This window comes from Strix uralensis, chromosome 4 (assembly GCF_047716275.1).
Source record: "Strix uralensis isolate ZFMK-TIS-50842 chromosome 4, bStrUra1, whole genome shotgun sequence".
Taxonomy (NCBI): Eukaryota; Metazoa; Chordata; class Aves; order Strigiformes; family Strigidae; genus Strix; species Strix uralensis.
The window spans coordinates 114,134,678-114,151,708 of NC_133975.1; the positions used below are offsets into that span (position 1 = coordinate 114,134,678).

The 17,031-nt window shown below is 43.7% G+C and overlaps 1 protein-coding gene across 1 annotated transcript in view; it reads left to right on the forward strand.

The window, feature by feature from the left end:
* The first annotated feature begins 750 nt into the window (after nt 1–750).
* KCNK13 (potassium two pore domain channel subfamily K member 13) overlaps nt 751–17,031 on the forward strand; it is a 75,142-nt gene continuing 58,861 nt past the window's right edge. Inside the window, exon 1 of the mRNA XM_074868580.1 lies at nt 751–1,125. Within this exon, the coding sequence (XP_074724681.1) occupies nt 789–1,125 (337 nt within the window). The 5' untranslated portion in view covers nt 751–788. The remainder of the gene's footprint in view (nt 1,126–17,031) is intronic.

Sequence of the window (17,031 nt, forward strand, 5' to 3'; positions counted from 1 at the left end):
GGCTGGAGGGGGGGAGAGGGGGCAGCCCCCCGCCCCTCCGAGGGGTGGAGGCCGCGGGGCAGCCGCCCGCCGGCGGCCGGCCCTGCCCGGTGCCTCCCCGCCCCGCCCGGAGCACCAGGGAGACCCCCGGGGGCGGCGGCCGCGCCTCCACTGAGGGGACCTGCCCTCAGGGGCGCGGCCCGGCGCGCCGCTCCCCGCTGGCCATGGCGCGGGCGGCCCGGGGTCGGGGGCAGCCGCCCCCCGCGGGCCGGGGCGAAGGTGCCCGGCGGGGGAGGGCGGCGGGGCGAGCCGCCGCCGGTCCCGCCTCACCCCCCCCGGCAGGCAGGAGGCGCCTGGCGGTGCCTGTCTCTGCGCCCCGCTCCGACGTCTCGGGGCGGGGGAAGGAAGGGGATATGAAACTGGCGGGGCCGGGAGCCCGGCGCGGGGCCGGGGCGCGGCGGGGCTGAGGGGGCTCTGCGGGGCGGGGCGGGACGGGACGGGACGGGACGGGGCGGACGGCGGTTCCCTCGCCCGCAGGATGCGCCGCAGCCCGAAGCCTGTCCGCCGCGGGGCCGTGCCGGGCGCGGCGGGGCAGCGCCCTGCCCGCGGGGCGGAGGTGCCGGCCGGCTCCCGGGAGCGCCGCTCGCCGCCGCCGGGCTCCGCGGCGCCCTGAGCTCCGCGGCCGCGGCCCCGCGCACGCCTGGCGGGCGGCGCCGTGATGCCCGGCGGCGGCGGCGGCGGCGGCGGCGGCGGCTGGAGGGCCCCGACGTAGCGTGGCGGCGCGGCAGCCCGGTGCCGCGGGGCGGAGGATGGCGTGCCGCGGCGGCTGCTGCTCCAGCGCGGGTCGCCTGAACGCGGACAACGCGCGGTTCCTGCTGCTGGCGGTGCTGATCGTGCTGTACATGCTGTGCGGCGCCGCCGTCTTCTCGGCCATCGAGCTGCCCACGGAGCGGGAGGCCAAGGAGCGCTGGGAGGAGCGGCTGGAGAACTTCACCCGGCGCCACAACCTCAGCCGCGCCGAGCTCCGGCACTTCCTCCGGGAGTACGAGGCGGCCAGCGTGGCCGGCATCCGCGTCGATGACATCCGGCCCCGGTGGGACTTCACCGGCGCGTTCTACTTCGTGGGCACCGTCGTTTCCACTATCGGTGAGCGGCGGGACCCGCCGGCGGCAGCGGAGGGACGGGCGGGGGCCGGGGCGGTGGCGGGGCGAGGGCGGCCGGGGATGCGCAGCCCCCTCTCTCCCCCCCAGCCCCCCGGGCTTACAGCGGGCTTCGGGCCGGTGCCGGGCACGGTCCTGTCGCCTCGCCGCTCTTTCTTCTCCCCGCTCCTGCCCAAGAGGCACTGCCGCGGGCAGCACCACGCCTGCGGAACGCGCGCTCCTGCCGGGCGCCCCGGCAGCCGGCAGCCGCTCCTCTCCGGGGCGGGCAGCGCAGCGTCTGCCGGGCTTCTCCCCGGGAGTTTCGCTTGCCCGCGCGGAGGAACCCGGCCTCGGCATGTGGTGGCAGACTTGGTGGGAGAACTGTCGCACCCAAAGCCGAAAGCTTTAAACAAACGCTGTATGTCTTTAAATTCTGGGAAATCTTACTAGAGCAAATCTTAGATCAGGAGGTAGGTGGCTTCATAGGCTGTAAGCCGGGAAGGGACCTTTCTAAGGATCTAGTCTGGTCGTAACAAGAACCATAAAAGAGATCTTGTAGTGTCCAGCTGCGAAGTGTACAGCTTCGAAAGGTTGGCTTTCAAACGGCTCGGGTTTTTGCTTGTTCCGGCTTTCTGAGGCAAAATCAACAAGCCGGTGGGCACTGCTTATTTCGTTTGTGATTAAACCCAAGTTTATTCAGGTTGAAGGAGCCTTCGGGGGGAAGGCGATATTGAATAGAAATTCCGAGGGGGCCGATGAGAGTACATTACGATGAAAAGGGACAGCACCAGAACTGACATAAGCACCCCAGGGAGCCCATGGGTGTCAACAGAAAGGCTTCATTCAGGCGCCTGCGGACAGCTAAAAGCCCCGGAGAAACGGAGCTTGCTTTAGTTAAAGACAGGCAGTCTGGTGTGCATTTACCACTGTGACAAATGGGGTCACTAAATCTTGGTAATGGTATCTCCAATTCACATCAGTCTCCTTCCACGTGTGAAATGCACGCTGAGGAACGATTATTTAATTACCAACAGCAATTCTTCAGGAAATCTCCATTAACACTTGTTCCCTGAAGAGGAGTTTTGAGATGCCTTGCCGTATGTGGGACGTGGGAGAGTTTGTGCTGTCCTGCCGTTTGTAGAATACCTGACCCTTTCCAGTGGTTCTGTTCAACCTCTCCCTAATACTGAGTTTCTTAGGTCTGGAGTTAATTTTTTTGTGTGGAAGATGTCATGGGGATGCTTTTTTATTTCCTCGGGGCATCAAGATTTGGGTGGGTTTTGTCCTTAGACCTTGTCTGTAAGACCCAAGAACTCTGTTTACATGTTCTGCTGAATTGGTAATTTAAAGTAACTTACGGCATTGTTAAACCAATTTTTGGGAACTGCTGTAGTTTGTTTGCCACTGTAACATCTCCCTTAAGGTGCACTTCTTGTATGATCAAAATACAGTGTTGATGCTAACCTTTGCTACAGCCATAAAATCATAGTAAAGAGAGCTGGGACTAGATCTCCGAAGTCCACCTGGTCCACCTCTGTTCCTGGAGGAGGTCAATTAAATGCTGCTTTTTTTTTTTTTTTTCCTGGTAGATATTTGTCCAAGCTGTTGGAGATCCCACAACTTCCACAAGGAATCCAGCCTTGTGCATTATTATCCTCAGCAGAAAAAAAAAATAATATTTTCCTGATGTCTACATTATCTACATTACTGCAGTTCAGTGACTTGCATTATTTTTGTCTTACCATCCTTCGTACCCAGAGAATGACCTCTTAGGTACTCAAAGACAGTTGTCATGTGTCCCTTCAGCGTTCTCTCAATTCAGAAAGCCACAATATTGTAACCCCCCTTTGAAGTGGTACAGTTACTTCTCATGTGTATTACCTGATGCCAGTAGTTCTTAACATTAATATTTATCTTACATAAATGAGAATGTTAAGGAGAGAACAGTATCTGTGGTCTTATTAACTGTAGCTGCTTGCAAACATAAGCATCCACTTATCCACTCACACTTTCCGGTAATTCCTCTGGCTTGCCGATTTCCGTTGCCCACAATTTAGAGCTCCATCAATGTTTCTGCAGAAAATGTCCTTGAGAACCCTTTTTCCTCCAGATTGTGTATGGTCCCTTCTTTTGACCTGGCATTGCTCTTTCTCAGTCTTAACAATGGTGTCACTTTCTATGGGAGTTTTATCAATTGCATCATTCTTTCTTAATCCCGTCAGTGGCACTGCACTCTTTCAATCATATCAGAGGCATCCCTCTTTCTTAATCTTTTCAGCAGCATTGCTGCTTTCTGAGGCTGATGGTGTGCTTCAGCTCTTTATCTTAGCTTCTGCTGTGGGCTGGACTCTCCAGACATGGACAAGACTGTTGTGCTTCGGCCAGATCCCCTCAGCTGTGCCACGCAGGAACACTTTCCTGCAGGCTCTGCAACCACACACTCATTTTTATCAACCGTATTGGGGTCCTAACAGTAGATTTTGTTTTGCACATCTCAAATCAATATTTTTGCTCTATTCTCAGCCCTTTTCAAATGATCCACATCTTTCGTGCCCCAGTACAGTGCCACAAAATTAATGTATTACTCCAGCTGTGACCTCGCTAGTTCTGGGGAAAGTGGAAGGATTATTTCATGTGGTTTTCAGTCAATACTTATGATGGCTATATACATTTCTACAGCCAAATAAAATTTGGTGCCTTCAGTTACAAGCATTTTTTCAGGAAAAGGTGCTTTTATGGCATATTCCTAATATCAGCTAACCTTCTACACTCAGTACTCTATGTGCTGGTACAGAAGCTTTTAATTTAGGAGGTAAATTGTTGTAAAAGCAGTCATCTTTTACTTATTTTGTAAACTTTTTTTTTCCCCTCTCTTTTGCATAGTGGAAATTACTTTGCTACTCCACCACAATAAATGTATTTCTTCTGCAGCAAATAAGGTGACCCTAGCCACTTTGATATACTGCTAAAGCATCGCTCAAACCTTACCTGTAGCATCAACTGCTTCCTGTACTTTAGCTAGAAAGAAATACCGTCATATATTTTTGGCTTTTAGAGGAAAGGAGAGAGTTTTGCAATATCTAAGGAAATCGTATTGTCTTTTTAATTAAGATTCACATAAAATGTTTGTCACGTAGATATTGGAGCATGATATCAGTGCATTGAGTCAAGAGGTCAAAACTAATTATAACCAGCCTATTTTCATTGTCAGGAAAATACAAAGCTAAACAGCTGAACTAATAAGAATTAAATAATTTGTCTTTTCTCAGTTTAGTAATTTAGAGTTTGTTCCATAAAAGGATTTATTCCTATCAGTGCTCAGCCTGTAACTTCTAATTTTGATGTGTCTTTTGTTTAGTGTGATCCAGCACGAAGATTACCTATACAGTAAGTGGAAACATTAGAAATGTAAGAAAGTAACCACAAATACCTGCCCAACTGGGAGATTACCTAGACTAGCCAGGAAGTGATCCCAAGGAAGAAGATGGGGTCAAAGCTTCTCCATCCCATGCAGGCAGGTGCCTAACTCTAACCCGCAGGGAGGGGCCCACACGTGCGTAGCGGGGTCCTCCATAAGCCCACTTTGGTTTCCAGTCAGCCCTTTGTTGCATAATGTAGTGTCCCTTTTGCCTAGAAATCGTGTGGCAGTAGTACTGGCTCAGAATGTGAGACATCAAAGCATTCTTTCTCAGCAAGGTCTTGAAGCAACATCCCTGTGTCTCAGCAGAGTGCCCTGGCCACCGGTCTGGGGAATAATTTTAAGCCAGGACTCTCAGAGTTTTCTGTTGAAACTCTTCCACTTTGCATAGACTAATAATATATTCTGCAGATCAGAAAATAAAACAAGATCTAAGTCCCAATTTTCACTTCAGTGAATGTTTATGTGGTTTATACAGGGGGATATAGCATTTGGTAGGCTCTGAGTGTTCAGCAGCATTAGACTGTAAGGTCGCAATCATCAGCAGACACTCCGATATCTAAGGACCTCTGTGGTACTTTGGAACAGTAGTGCCTCCAAAAGAGGTAGGGAGCTGCTGCTCAGGTGTTTGAAGATCTACACATTGGATCACTGCTTATCTTTCGTGACAGACACCTGGGCACCCTCAGTTCCACTGGGAATAAGTGGACACTATTACCCTTGAGCAATACAGAGGGTTAGCATACTGGGATATTTGCAGCATCTAGATCCTCCTCTGCTCTTTGAAACCATTGGAAAAAACTGTTATTGACTTCAGTTGCATCAAATGAAGAATTTACCAATGCATCAAGACACCCTTATCTCATGTACAGCCGTTTTTCTTTGAATAACCTAAGAAAATTGAAAGGACTTTGTTTCCTTTTTCTTTTTTTTTTTAAAAAAAACAACCTATGCCCACCCTGGCCTGTATTATGATCTTGATTAAAACCTATTTTAACTGTAAATGGAATAAAATGTATCTTGTCATGAAGGCATAGCCTGAAGCACTCCTCCATGCTAGGATATGGCTGGCCTTTTCACAGGCTGATGGAGGTTGGAGGGGATCTCTGGAGATTGTCTGGTCCAACCCCTGCCCTCCAAGCAGGGTCAGCTACAGCCAGCTGCTCAGGGCCGTGTCCTGTCGGGGTTTGGATATCTCTGTGGACAGAGACTCCATAAGCTCTCAGGGCAACCTGTGCCAGTGTTTGACCACCCTCACAGTAAAAGACTTCTTTTTCTCCAGTTCAAATGGAATTTCCTGTATTTCAATTCATGCCCGTTGCCTCTTGTCTTTTCTGTATGAACTGTTTATAACCAGTGAGGCAAAGGAGGAAGTTGTATCGTCTTCACAAAATGAGGTACATTTTCTGGAGAAATTGTCAAAATTTGCATCCTTCCTCTCTGCAACAAGCTGCAGCATGTTGGGCTGGAGGTGTAAAGTCTTCGTGCGAGGTGAGATTTGTCCACTGATGTATTACCTGAGGCCCAAGAAGTAAAATTTCCTGGAGCGCAGGGTGATTTTATCGTAGAAAGTGGTGAGCAACCACACAGCGTATTGTACAGTAGGGGTAGAAGGAGTCACGGCATCTTTAAGCAGCTAGCGAGGGTTGCTGATGGGAGCATCGTTTACTAACGGGGAAATCTACATGGGGTGAGACAGCTGCACTGTCTGCGTTACAGCAGTCTGTCATGGAGTGAAGGAGGGAGTGCTGATCAATGTCAGAGAAAGTGCCTGTTTCCTCATTTTCACCTGTGTAAGTGCAGTACCTGCTACTGACTGGAGTTAACAGCTGTGCAAGAAACCAGGTGTGTGTGTGTGCAGGACAATGCCCAGCAAACCACCGAGGTCATTAAAACCAGAGAGCTGGGCTACTGCTTGCAGCCTTGAGATCACCCTGACTTTACCATATGTAGACTGAACAAAGGGGCCAAGGGCCAGGCTTATTCCTGGTGTCACAGAGACCAAAGGATCCACCATTACCTAACTGTACCATGCCTAAACTATTTGAACTTGTATAGCACAAGGTGCATTGTTCCCCTAGCTAAAATTTTTCTTCTTTAAATATTGTTTATGCTGGGAGCAGCCCTAATAATTCAAAATGACCTGCTTTAGCCATAACCAGGGCTCCATAATTCCAGGTGGGACAATGAGATAAGCTCACAGGAGTTAGCGTTTTCTTTTTCATAGTTTCATTCAGTTTCTGGATTTTTATAATCATAGGTTTTGGTCTTCTCTTTCTTCTTGGTGAGCTTACACTTCAAGGAAGTTGTGCATATGCGGCAAGTGTGTCCTACCATTTAGAGTGAAGCAATACAAGTTGTGCTTTTAGTTATGCTTCTAGCTGTGCCACTCATTCATTAGTAAAGTGTAAGTGTCATCTCTCTGCTTCACTTTATCCAGCCCGACAGTGAGAATAGACCTATTCTTTGACTCAGAGAGGCTAAGCTCATTTTCATGCCTATGAAGTGTGTTGTCATTCTTGTCCCTGAATGTCAGCTGCCTCATCATGAACTTCAGAAGACACCTGAATTCTGTCCCAAATGCAACCTCCTATACATTTTATTTTAAAGATATCTCTCTTTTCCTTAAAAACAGTGGCATGCAGCTGTTGAATAAAAGCATAGTGATTAAAGTTCTGCCACAGGAAGGGGAGTTTAGGTTTCAGTTCCCTGCTCTGATCATAGCTTTCAGATTCTGGCTATTCTTGATGAAGGCTACATTTAGTGGAGAGTGAAGTGTTTTTAAAATTTTCAGTTTTATGGATCCTTTACTGATTCCAAGATGCTTTTCACCAAGACTGCTCTCAGCGATGGAGATGTTCATATGACGAACTCCTTGTTCAGCACAGGGGCTGTTTCAGATACCCTTATGAGCTGCCTACCTTTTCCCTGGTGCAATGTACAGAACCAGAGCATTCAAGGACTAGATTACATTCTTGGAGCCTCTAAGCCTGAGTCCTTTCCTGGATATAAAGTACTTTTTGTCATCTTGCCATACTCATCAGAAGTGCAAAGATTGCACCAGGCTGTTCAGATTCTCTTTCAGATAAACAATTAGGAATAAAACATTTATTTCCAACAAGCTCTATTGAAGGTAACATACTGATGATTTGCCTGCTTTCTTCTATTGTAGAGTGACCAGAAGGATAGATAAGAATACCCCAGATACCAGTGCAGGTCATGACTGCTTCAGTTAGGGTGACAACCATTCTCTCTTTTGCTTTGAATCTACCACATCCTGCTGTCTCTGACTTGACAAGCATATTCCACTTGTACCCTGCAAAGGTGAAAGACAGGTTACTGAATGTCATGTCTGCTGTCCTTTCCCTTTTGGCATATTTTAAAAATGATAATTAGTTTCCACGATGGCAAAATATTCAAATATCTCATAGTTTCAGTGCAGAAAACTAGCAATTCTGGTGAGCAGAAGTAGTATATGGGAAACAGCTTCATAAAAATGTCATTGCAGTAACTAATCTATCAACAACTGTATGGTGATAATTTAAAAGTGAAAAGCGTGTCTGGCTGAGTAACATTGAACCAGGAGATGAAATTTAGAAGGGAAGATTTTGCTTTGAAATATTTCGCAGATGTAACAAAGTGAAAAAAAATGTTACACTGATCTTTGGAGGCTATTTTTTCAGAAGGTATTGAAAAAATCCTGCCGGCCATCGATGTGTAAATAGAACAGAACAAGGTTTATTTTTTTTCCAAATAATGTAGCATTTGCATTAAGAGGACTGCAAAGAGGATTTTTAATTAAAGACAAAAAACATCTCACTCAGTAGATGTCTTTAAAGTGGAGCTACAAAAGAAAGAGGAACAACAAGGCTTGCCCCGTGTCAACAAGAGGAAACAGCAGCCAAAACCAATGAAATTAGAGGCAGTGAAGAACAAGAAGGTTTATTTGATATGCAGGGAGCTGGCAGAGTGGAAAAAAAGAAAAGGGAAGAATGTTTCCTCTCTCATTTTGATACTTTGAGAAGAAAGTTTTGTCTAATGTATATAAAAAAATCCTTCATTAGTTATAGGTCATCTTTAAAAATGCATTGTAATACTCCTGCACTGACAGTCCTGAGAGCCTAGAAGATGTGTGCTCTGAGAGTGAGGATGGGACTGAATACCTTCCCTTGGGCTTGGGAGGGTGCTTCAGGAGAGGCATCTCTAGAGAAAAAGGCTCTTCACTTTTCACTCCCATCCTTCATCACCCTCTCCCCAGTACTTCCTCCCTCCCCCCCTCTCTTTGTTCTGTATTTGCCAATAAGGGGTACTTAAGCTGATGCTTTAGGGAAGTTGCAGGTAAACTGAGGCTGTTTACTTGCTTTACAGAGACTACCAAGTAGTTGTCAATTTATGTAACTTGTAATTGCTACCAGTCTAGGACTGCATCTGTTTATAAACTAGAATATTCCCCACCTTTGAAAGCCTTACATGCTCAAGTGAATGGTTCACTATAACTTTTACTGAAAGCTTTCTGTAATACATGACAGATCTGTATAAAGCAAAGATGCAGGAAAAAATGTGAAAAGGAGAATAGCGGTTATAATGACAGGATGGCCACCAGTCTCTGCTATACGCAGAACAAAGTACAAATCTTCAAACAAAGCAAACCATGTAATAGAAAGGAAGTATAAAATTAAATCAACCTGGAAATCCTTTTACAAGCAAGATCTAAAAAAGGTAGAGGCATGATAACTTAGCATGTTCTCTCTTGGACACAGGTTAAAACACACAAGATTAAACTACATGGTTGTAACACACAAGGTTAGGGGAAAGGCCAGGTCAGTTCTCTTGTGTAAATTTTCTTGCTTCTGTTAGTGCCAGAGTCTTTTAAGTCATCCAATTTTACAGAAGATATCTAAAACAGATCAGATGAATTAACATGTCCTAATGTGTCTGTTCCTCTTCCCTGACTGGAAAAAAACAGCTGAGGTGCCAAGTGCAAATGCAGATATTTATACTATCAGTGTTGAAATTCAGGTGAAATAAATCCCACCCTAGCAATCTAAAGATGGGCACCCAGGCAGTAGCAGAACCAAATCAGGGCACCACTGTTGGCAACACTGACTATAACTTCTCTGCCACAGGTTCCCTCTCTCTTAAATGAGATCAGTAAGTAGTTAAAAGCACTCTGAAATCTGTAGAGGAAAAAATTTTATCAGTTACACCCTCTCAAGAAGGTTTGGATTAATTTTTTTGTGAGAAGCTGTCAAGATTCTCCAGGACATGACTTGATCATAATAGAGGATTTATCTGTTTACAGTGCTGGGAGGTGAGCACAAGTTCTCTAGCAAGTTTTTGAAAGTTATGTTTTTGAAACATAAGCAACCTAAGAGGAAATCTTTCTGGATTTGACTCTAGCCTAGATTCAGTGGAAGTGTAGAAGGCAACTTCTGTGACCACCAAGTGACGGAGTTCATTATTCTTTAGAGGAGAAGGAGGAAGAACAGAAAATCAGGGGATTTCAAGAGCAAAACTTTTAATAAACTCAAGAGATCTGCAGTGTGCAATCTCAGAGGAACCAAAACTAAAGAAAAAATGAGTTAAGGCAGGCTAGCAGTTTCTCGGACAAAAGATTGAATGATGCTGGCTTAAGTGATCTAAATGTAGAAGGAGGTCAGGAACTGTAATAAAAGACCCAACATGTCTAAATTTTAAGTTAGTTATTGATTTCAGTCACAAGAAGGAAGCATATAGAAAATTGATAGAAAATTAGATCACTGAAGACAAGTAAAAGGAATAATATGGAAATACAGGAACAGAATAAAAAGTCCAGCCTCTCAAAACATGATGATATTAGCAAGGGATATCAAAGCTCATGTAAACTCATTCATCAGCACAATACTGATGAGAAAGACTTCTTAGTCTTAGTCAATATATTGGTCTGCTGTATAGAAAAGAGGAAGAGTTCTCAACAAATGATTCCAAGAAGGCTGAAATGTTTAACGAGTTTTTCTGCATCCATCTCCTGAAAAGGTCAACTCTGAACTGATGTGTGGTACAGTTAATGCTTGTGATGTAAAAGAACAAGTTAGAATCCCTAAATCTGTCAGATCTTTTTAAATCATTTAAACCAACTCAACTGCATTCTAGAATATTCAAAGAAATTACTAAAGTGATAAGGACCCCTTTGGCAACTCACAGAACAGACTGAAATTCCAGGCAACTTATAATGGCAACTATATTGCTATTCTTTAAAAAAGAGATGATGACAGGGGGGAATTAAAAAAGAAAATTATAGCCCAAACAACTTAACCTTAATTCACTGAAAATTATCAGCATGAAATGACCAAAGTGGATCTTGACAAATTTAGTTTATTTTGTTGTAACTAGCCCTTTAGATGAGAAATAAGCAACTGATATCAGATATCATAGAATCATAGAATGGTTTGGGTTGGGAGGGACCTTAAAGATCATCCAGTTCCAACCCCCCTGCCATGGGCAGGGACACCTCCCACTAGACCAGGCTGCTCAAAGCCCCGTCCAACCTGGCCTGGAACACTGCCAGGGAGGGCGCAGCCACAACTTCTCTGGGCAACCTGTTCCAGTGTCTCACCACCCTCACAGGAAAGAATTTCTTCCTTATATCTAATCTAAGTTTAATACCATTACCCCTCCTCCTATCACTACATGGCCTTGTAAAAATTCCCTCCCCATCTTTCCTGTAGGCCCCCTTTAGGTACTGCTATAAGATCTCCCCAGAGCCATCTCTTCTCCAGACTGAACAACTCCAACTCTCTCAGCCTGTCCTTATAAGGGAGGTGCTCCAGCCCTGTGGTGATCTTCATGGCCCTCTTCTGGACCCACTCAAGCAGGTCCATGTCTTTCTTATGCTGGGGGCCCCAGAGCTGGACGCAGTACAGGTGAGGTCTTACAAGAGTGGAGTAGAGGGGGAGAATCATCTCCCTTGACCTGCTGGCCACACTTCTTTTGATGCAGCCCAGGATACGGTTGGCTTTCTGGGCTGTGAGCACACATTGCTGGCTCATAGTCAGTTTTCCATCCACTAATACCCCCAAGTCCTTCTCCACAGGGCTGCTCTCAATCCATTTTCTGCCCAGCCTGTATTTGTGCTTGGGATTGCCTGACCCATGTGCAGGACCTTGCACTTTGGCCCTGTTGAACTTCATGAGGTTTGCACAGGCCCACCTCTCCAGCCTGTCCAGATCCCTCTGGATGGCACATCCCTTCCCTCCAGCCTGTCGACTGCACCACACAGATGGGTGTCATTGGCAAACTTGCTGAGGGTGCACTCAATCCCACTGTCCATGTTGCTGACAAAGATGTCAAACAGAGCCAATCCCAATAGCAACCCCTGAGGAACGCCACTCATCACTGGTCTTCAGTAGGGCATCGAGATGTTGACCACAACTCTTTGACTGTGACCATCGAGCCAATTCCTTACTTACTGAGTGGTCCATCCATCAAATTCATATGTCTCCAATTTAGAGACAAGGATGTTGTGCAGGATGGTGTCAAATGCTTTGCACATGTCCAGGTAAATGATGTCAGTTGCTCTTCCCTTATCTACCATATCTTGACTTTAGCATGACTTTTGACATTGCCTCACATTTGATAAGCTACCTGAGGAAATGTGGTCACTATGAATTATCAGTGGAACAACTGGAAATTGTATTCGTTGACTAGTTTTCACTGCATCACTGTCAGAATAGAAGGATGTCTTAAATGGGTTTCTGCAGGGGCCTGCCACCTGACTCCAGTGCAGAACTGTTGCTATGCCTTTGTAAAAAAAAAATTTTTTTAAATGACATTGAAATTTATGAGGAAGATTGCCGCATTCTATTTCCACTATATGCTGTACTGGGAAGCATTGTCTGGAATACAGTTTTCAGATTTGGGCTGCTTCACTTATAGAAACAGAGTCTAGAAGGAAATGATTCGTGTGATCAGACATCTAGAAAACAGAAATTACACAAAAATTGGTAGAAATCAAGGAACTTGCACAGCTGAAAGAAGGGAATTAGTGAGGGAGAACATAATACATGAAAATACAATGCAGGAAGGACTGAATGCTCTATTCTCTAAGTGCATGGCATCTAGGACATATGTTAATGGGCTTAGATTGCAACAAAAAAGATTCAGGTTATACATTAGAAAAAGTTCCCTAACGCTAAGTAAAGTAAAGCGGTTGTGCAGTCTCTGTAGGAATGCTGTAGAGACTTTATCATCAGACTCCCTTACAGCCAGGTTAACCAGACACCCCACAAGAACAGTGCTGGAATCTTTAATTCCACACTGGGCAATGAATGGACAAGATGACTTTTTTATGCCTCTGACAGAGCTTTTTTCCCCAGGTTCCGATAGTAGGTATTCATTATCTCTGTTACTCTCTCAAAAAAAAAAAAAAAAAAAAAGGCAAGGTGTTCTGCACACTGCATATAGAATCTTGTTCTTTGACAATTTTTCACTTGTATTTTTAGAATACAGATAAAAAGAATTTTGTGACAAATTTACAAGGAACTCATAGATTTATTTTTTAAAAAAACTTTCAGGAAATCAAAGCAACATTTTAATATTAGGATGAAACAAGCTTTGACATGTGCAATTATGTTACCCTGCTTAGTATACATCTCAAATTAAATAAACTTTGAAACAGCTTGAGATAGAACTGATCATGCACTGAGAAGCAATTAAAGTGGTGAAGTCAGATATAACAGTATCTTTACTGCTGCTGGAATGAAAAAAAAAAACCAAACCAAAACAACTCTGTGGAAGAAGATTCATCAAAAATGTAGCTAAAAATAAACAGATCTTTACTTTGAAGAACTTGGGCCCGTAAGGAGCTAAGTACTTTGCTGGAAGTGTCTAGTTTGGCAGCTCTGATTAATTGTACCTCCTTCTGCTATTGTTACATATACTAGTATGACTTACAGACAAAGAGCAGGAGGAAGGTACTGTTATCCATCCTCAACAGATGAAGAATTAAGGCTATGAAATTCCATTTAAACCAAGCAGTGGATATCCTCCACTGTGTCCTCTACTGCTCCCTTCATCTGCTACTTGCAAGAGACCTTGCAAAATAAGCCATTGCTCACTTTGGGACTCTACACTTGCATTGTTTTCCTGCAGAAACCAGGGGACGGGAGGAAATCAAGGGAGGAAGGGTGGCTGGGCATGCCCAGACCTTGCCTTCATATAAGGGTGGGACATGTCTGAGGCCAATTCTGTGAGATCCCACCTTTCAGACACAAACACATAATAAATCTCAAAAATTGACATTGTTGGAAGGCCTAAATGATTTGGATGGGCGAATCCTATATTCAGGACAGATTTAACACACTTAAACTTTCTAAAAGTCCATACACCCCCATGCCAAGGCATTTTTTGCACAAAAACTGCTGAAAGCAGCAGGGACCTTTGTAGGAGGTCTGTGTGTCCAAAGGAAATGTTGTGAGTTCACTAGGTGAACATTGGAAGGAGCATCAGAGGCAGCACTGGACTGCCCAGCCTCCATCTCCAGGCTATTCACACTGCAGCCCTTTGCAGGAAGGTGAGTAGATCAGGAAACACACTGTGCTCATGGCTGCTTTTGCAGCTCCCTGGCAAAGACTGAGCATACAAATACCAGGCCAAGGAAAGCTCTGGTAGATGTTGGCTTTCTCCAGATGGGCCAACTGGAGAATGGGTCCATTCTCCAGACGGGCCACTCTCCAGCCTACTCACCTTGTGAAAAGATCTCCCTGCTATAATTCTACTCCTTCTGCCTAATACTTACTTCTAAGACATCTATAATTTCCAAGCCAGAAGTTTCCTGAGGAGCATGCTGCAGGATAAACTGGAGATTAATTCTAGTATTGGAGCACATAGCAAATGAGGGTTTTCTGACAAGTGGTGACACATGCAGTACTAAGTTTTCCTATTTCCTGGAGGGAAAATTACTTTTTTAATTGAAAGCAAAAGCCTAATCAGGATTGAGAACATTAGACGTGCCATGAAGTGGGATAAGTTGGATGGAGAAAAGAAAAACACTAATTTAAACTAATTACTGGCTTGTTATGGGAGCAGTTTTAATTTGTTCAGTGGATGAATTCTAGGAATAAAAGAGGATCTAGGTATACCGAATAGTGAGATTGTGAAAAAAAAAAAAAAAAAAAAGACTATATTGACTTGAGTGATTAAAAACTAGTCAGTTCAAATAATGATTTATATTATAGTTATTAATATAAAATAATTATCCTGACTTGGATTATCCCACGTATAAAAATAATGGGAAAGTTGTGCTAATTAAATCATAAATGCTGGGGGGAAGCATTGCAAACTTAAATCCCAATATTAGGTGACTGTCTTAACTGAATTTTAGAATAGTTTAGTCAAGATATAAAATACTGAAAATAAAGGCTTTGAGTACCATTTATGTTTACTTGTATGGATAGTACTGTTTATTCAGTGGAATTATTTCAGCTGCTAAAGTGAGGCATTTGTTCAGGTGATTGATGCACCACCAGAATATAGTAAAGCTTTTTCAGTGCAGTAAAAAATACTTCAAAACAGAATTGTTTCAATATTAAAAATTAAAAAAATACTTTTATATATGAATAGTATTCTTTGAAATTTTATTATATAATTTAGATTGCCATGAAAAATATTTAGGATTATAACACTGGGATTTTTATAGCATTCATGTGGCTGAAGTGTTCCACTGATTTCACACTGCCATCCTTGAAAGAAGAATATAGCTTGTGGAAGTGTTTAAGGTCTTTTTGACTTGTGAAAATGCAATATATAAGAAGGTGCTGTTGATTGCAAATATAGCCCAGGCTTTTTGCAATCTCAAACCAATTTTGACTTTGAGGTGGTTTTGTTCTCACAGTAAGAATGTTAATAAGACCCTAAATGTGGTTTTATTCACACAGAAGAAATTATGACTATTTTACTTGTGACACTTTTTAATAGAAAGCAATTCTGCTGAAAATCTGATAGCCTTCAGTTATTAGAAAACTGAAGAAGTGGAAAGTATATGTTGCTTCAGTCTAAAACTGTAACATTGTAAAAAAGCAAAACAAGTAGCACAACATTGAATTTAAATGTACTAAAGATGCAGACTAAAAAAAGTTTTCTATTTTAAGCATGTATTTGCATCCATTTTGTACTTTTCTGCAACACTCTTTTGCTGTAATTAGTCAGAACTTCACAGCAACAACTGTCCAGCCTTCTTGCTAAAATAGACCGTTCTAGTGTACATCTGTACTTGTGATTCTCTTACTCTTGCCAGCAATGTAGATGTAGCCTGTACAGACAGCTGAGCTTTGCTGATTCTGTCTGGTAGAGGATAATGCTTATGGGCACGATACTGAATTCCATGTTCTTATGCACACACATAAAGTTACTTATATAGTCAAGCTCAAAAATCTTAAATCTAGGTAGAAAAAACCCAGCATATTACATGAACTGCTTTGAAAAGAAAGAAATGTTATAGTCCAGTTAGAAGCAGAAACTGATTTTTTTCTGGTTATTTCTATAAAAATATAAATAGAATAGTGCTGCTAGGGTAGAACCTTCTCTTTAAATGCAACTTTTCTTTCATATTGCAGATTAATTCCTATTTTTTTATTCCTTCTTTTTGTGTTCTCCTTACATCACATTTCTATTCCCTGTATGCTGTGCACTGGCACTGTGGTGCTGTTTGTTGTAAGAAAAATTGTATTTTGTAACGGTCAGTTTCTCTCTTTTTCTAAGTAGGAGTTAATTTTGTTATACAGGCTGCCCTTCTTCCTTTCATCTTTTATGTATAATGCTTTAAATGGGAATTTTCATCTGCCCAAAGAACTAGAGTCTGCATCGTCCATCTCAGGCTGCAATATTCCTAGTTCATCAATTAAGCAGGTGCAAGCGTGGTTTGCAGCTTAATGACAAAGTTCTGAAGACTGTCCTACATGCTCCAGGGAGCGGTACTGACTATTCCTTCCTCTGAAGTGTTACTTCACCACAAATTCAAACATCCTTGGGCTGAAAGAGACACTGCCTTCCAGATGAGCTGTAAACCAAAGTCCCTTGTCATTAGAACTGTCCTGGCACCTTTTGTAAGAGTAAGACTTTAGTCTTGCCCATATTTTAATTTGAATGTTCCTGGTACAGGTACATAAAAGAATTTCCCCCGGTTTTCAGCTGGACGCTGTATTCTGGCTGCTCTCCGATACCTCATGGATTTTTGTTTTCTATTACATTACAGCCTTGTTTCATGGCAGGACTGCTGTAGTTCAGTGTTGGTGACAAGACACCCCTGTACAATCTTAAAAATAATTTTGGAAGGAAATGTGTTTCAGAAATTATTAGTATTGAAGGATTGCAAAGAAATAAAACATTTACTCTTGAGCACCCTTATTTGCTCTTGAGGGCCATTAGTGACAATTTCAAAGGTTCCCCACATTTGTTCCTTCCAATGTCTGTCTGGAATCCAAAAGAGCAGAGGAATAGGAGGTAGCATGTAACAGGCTT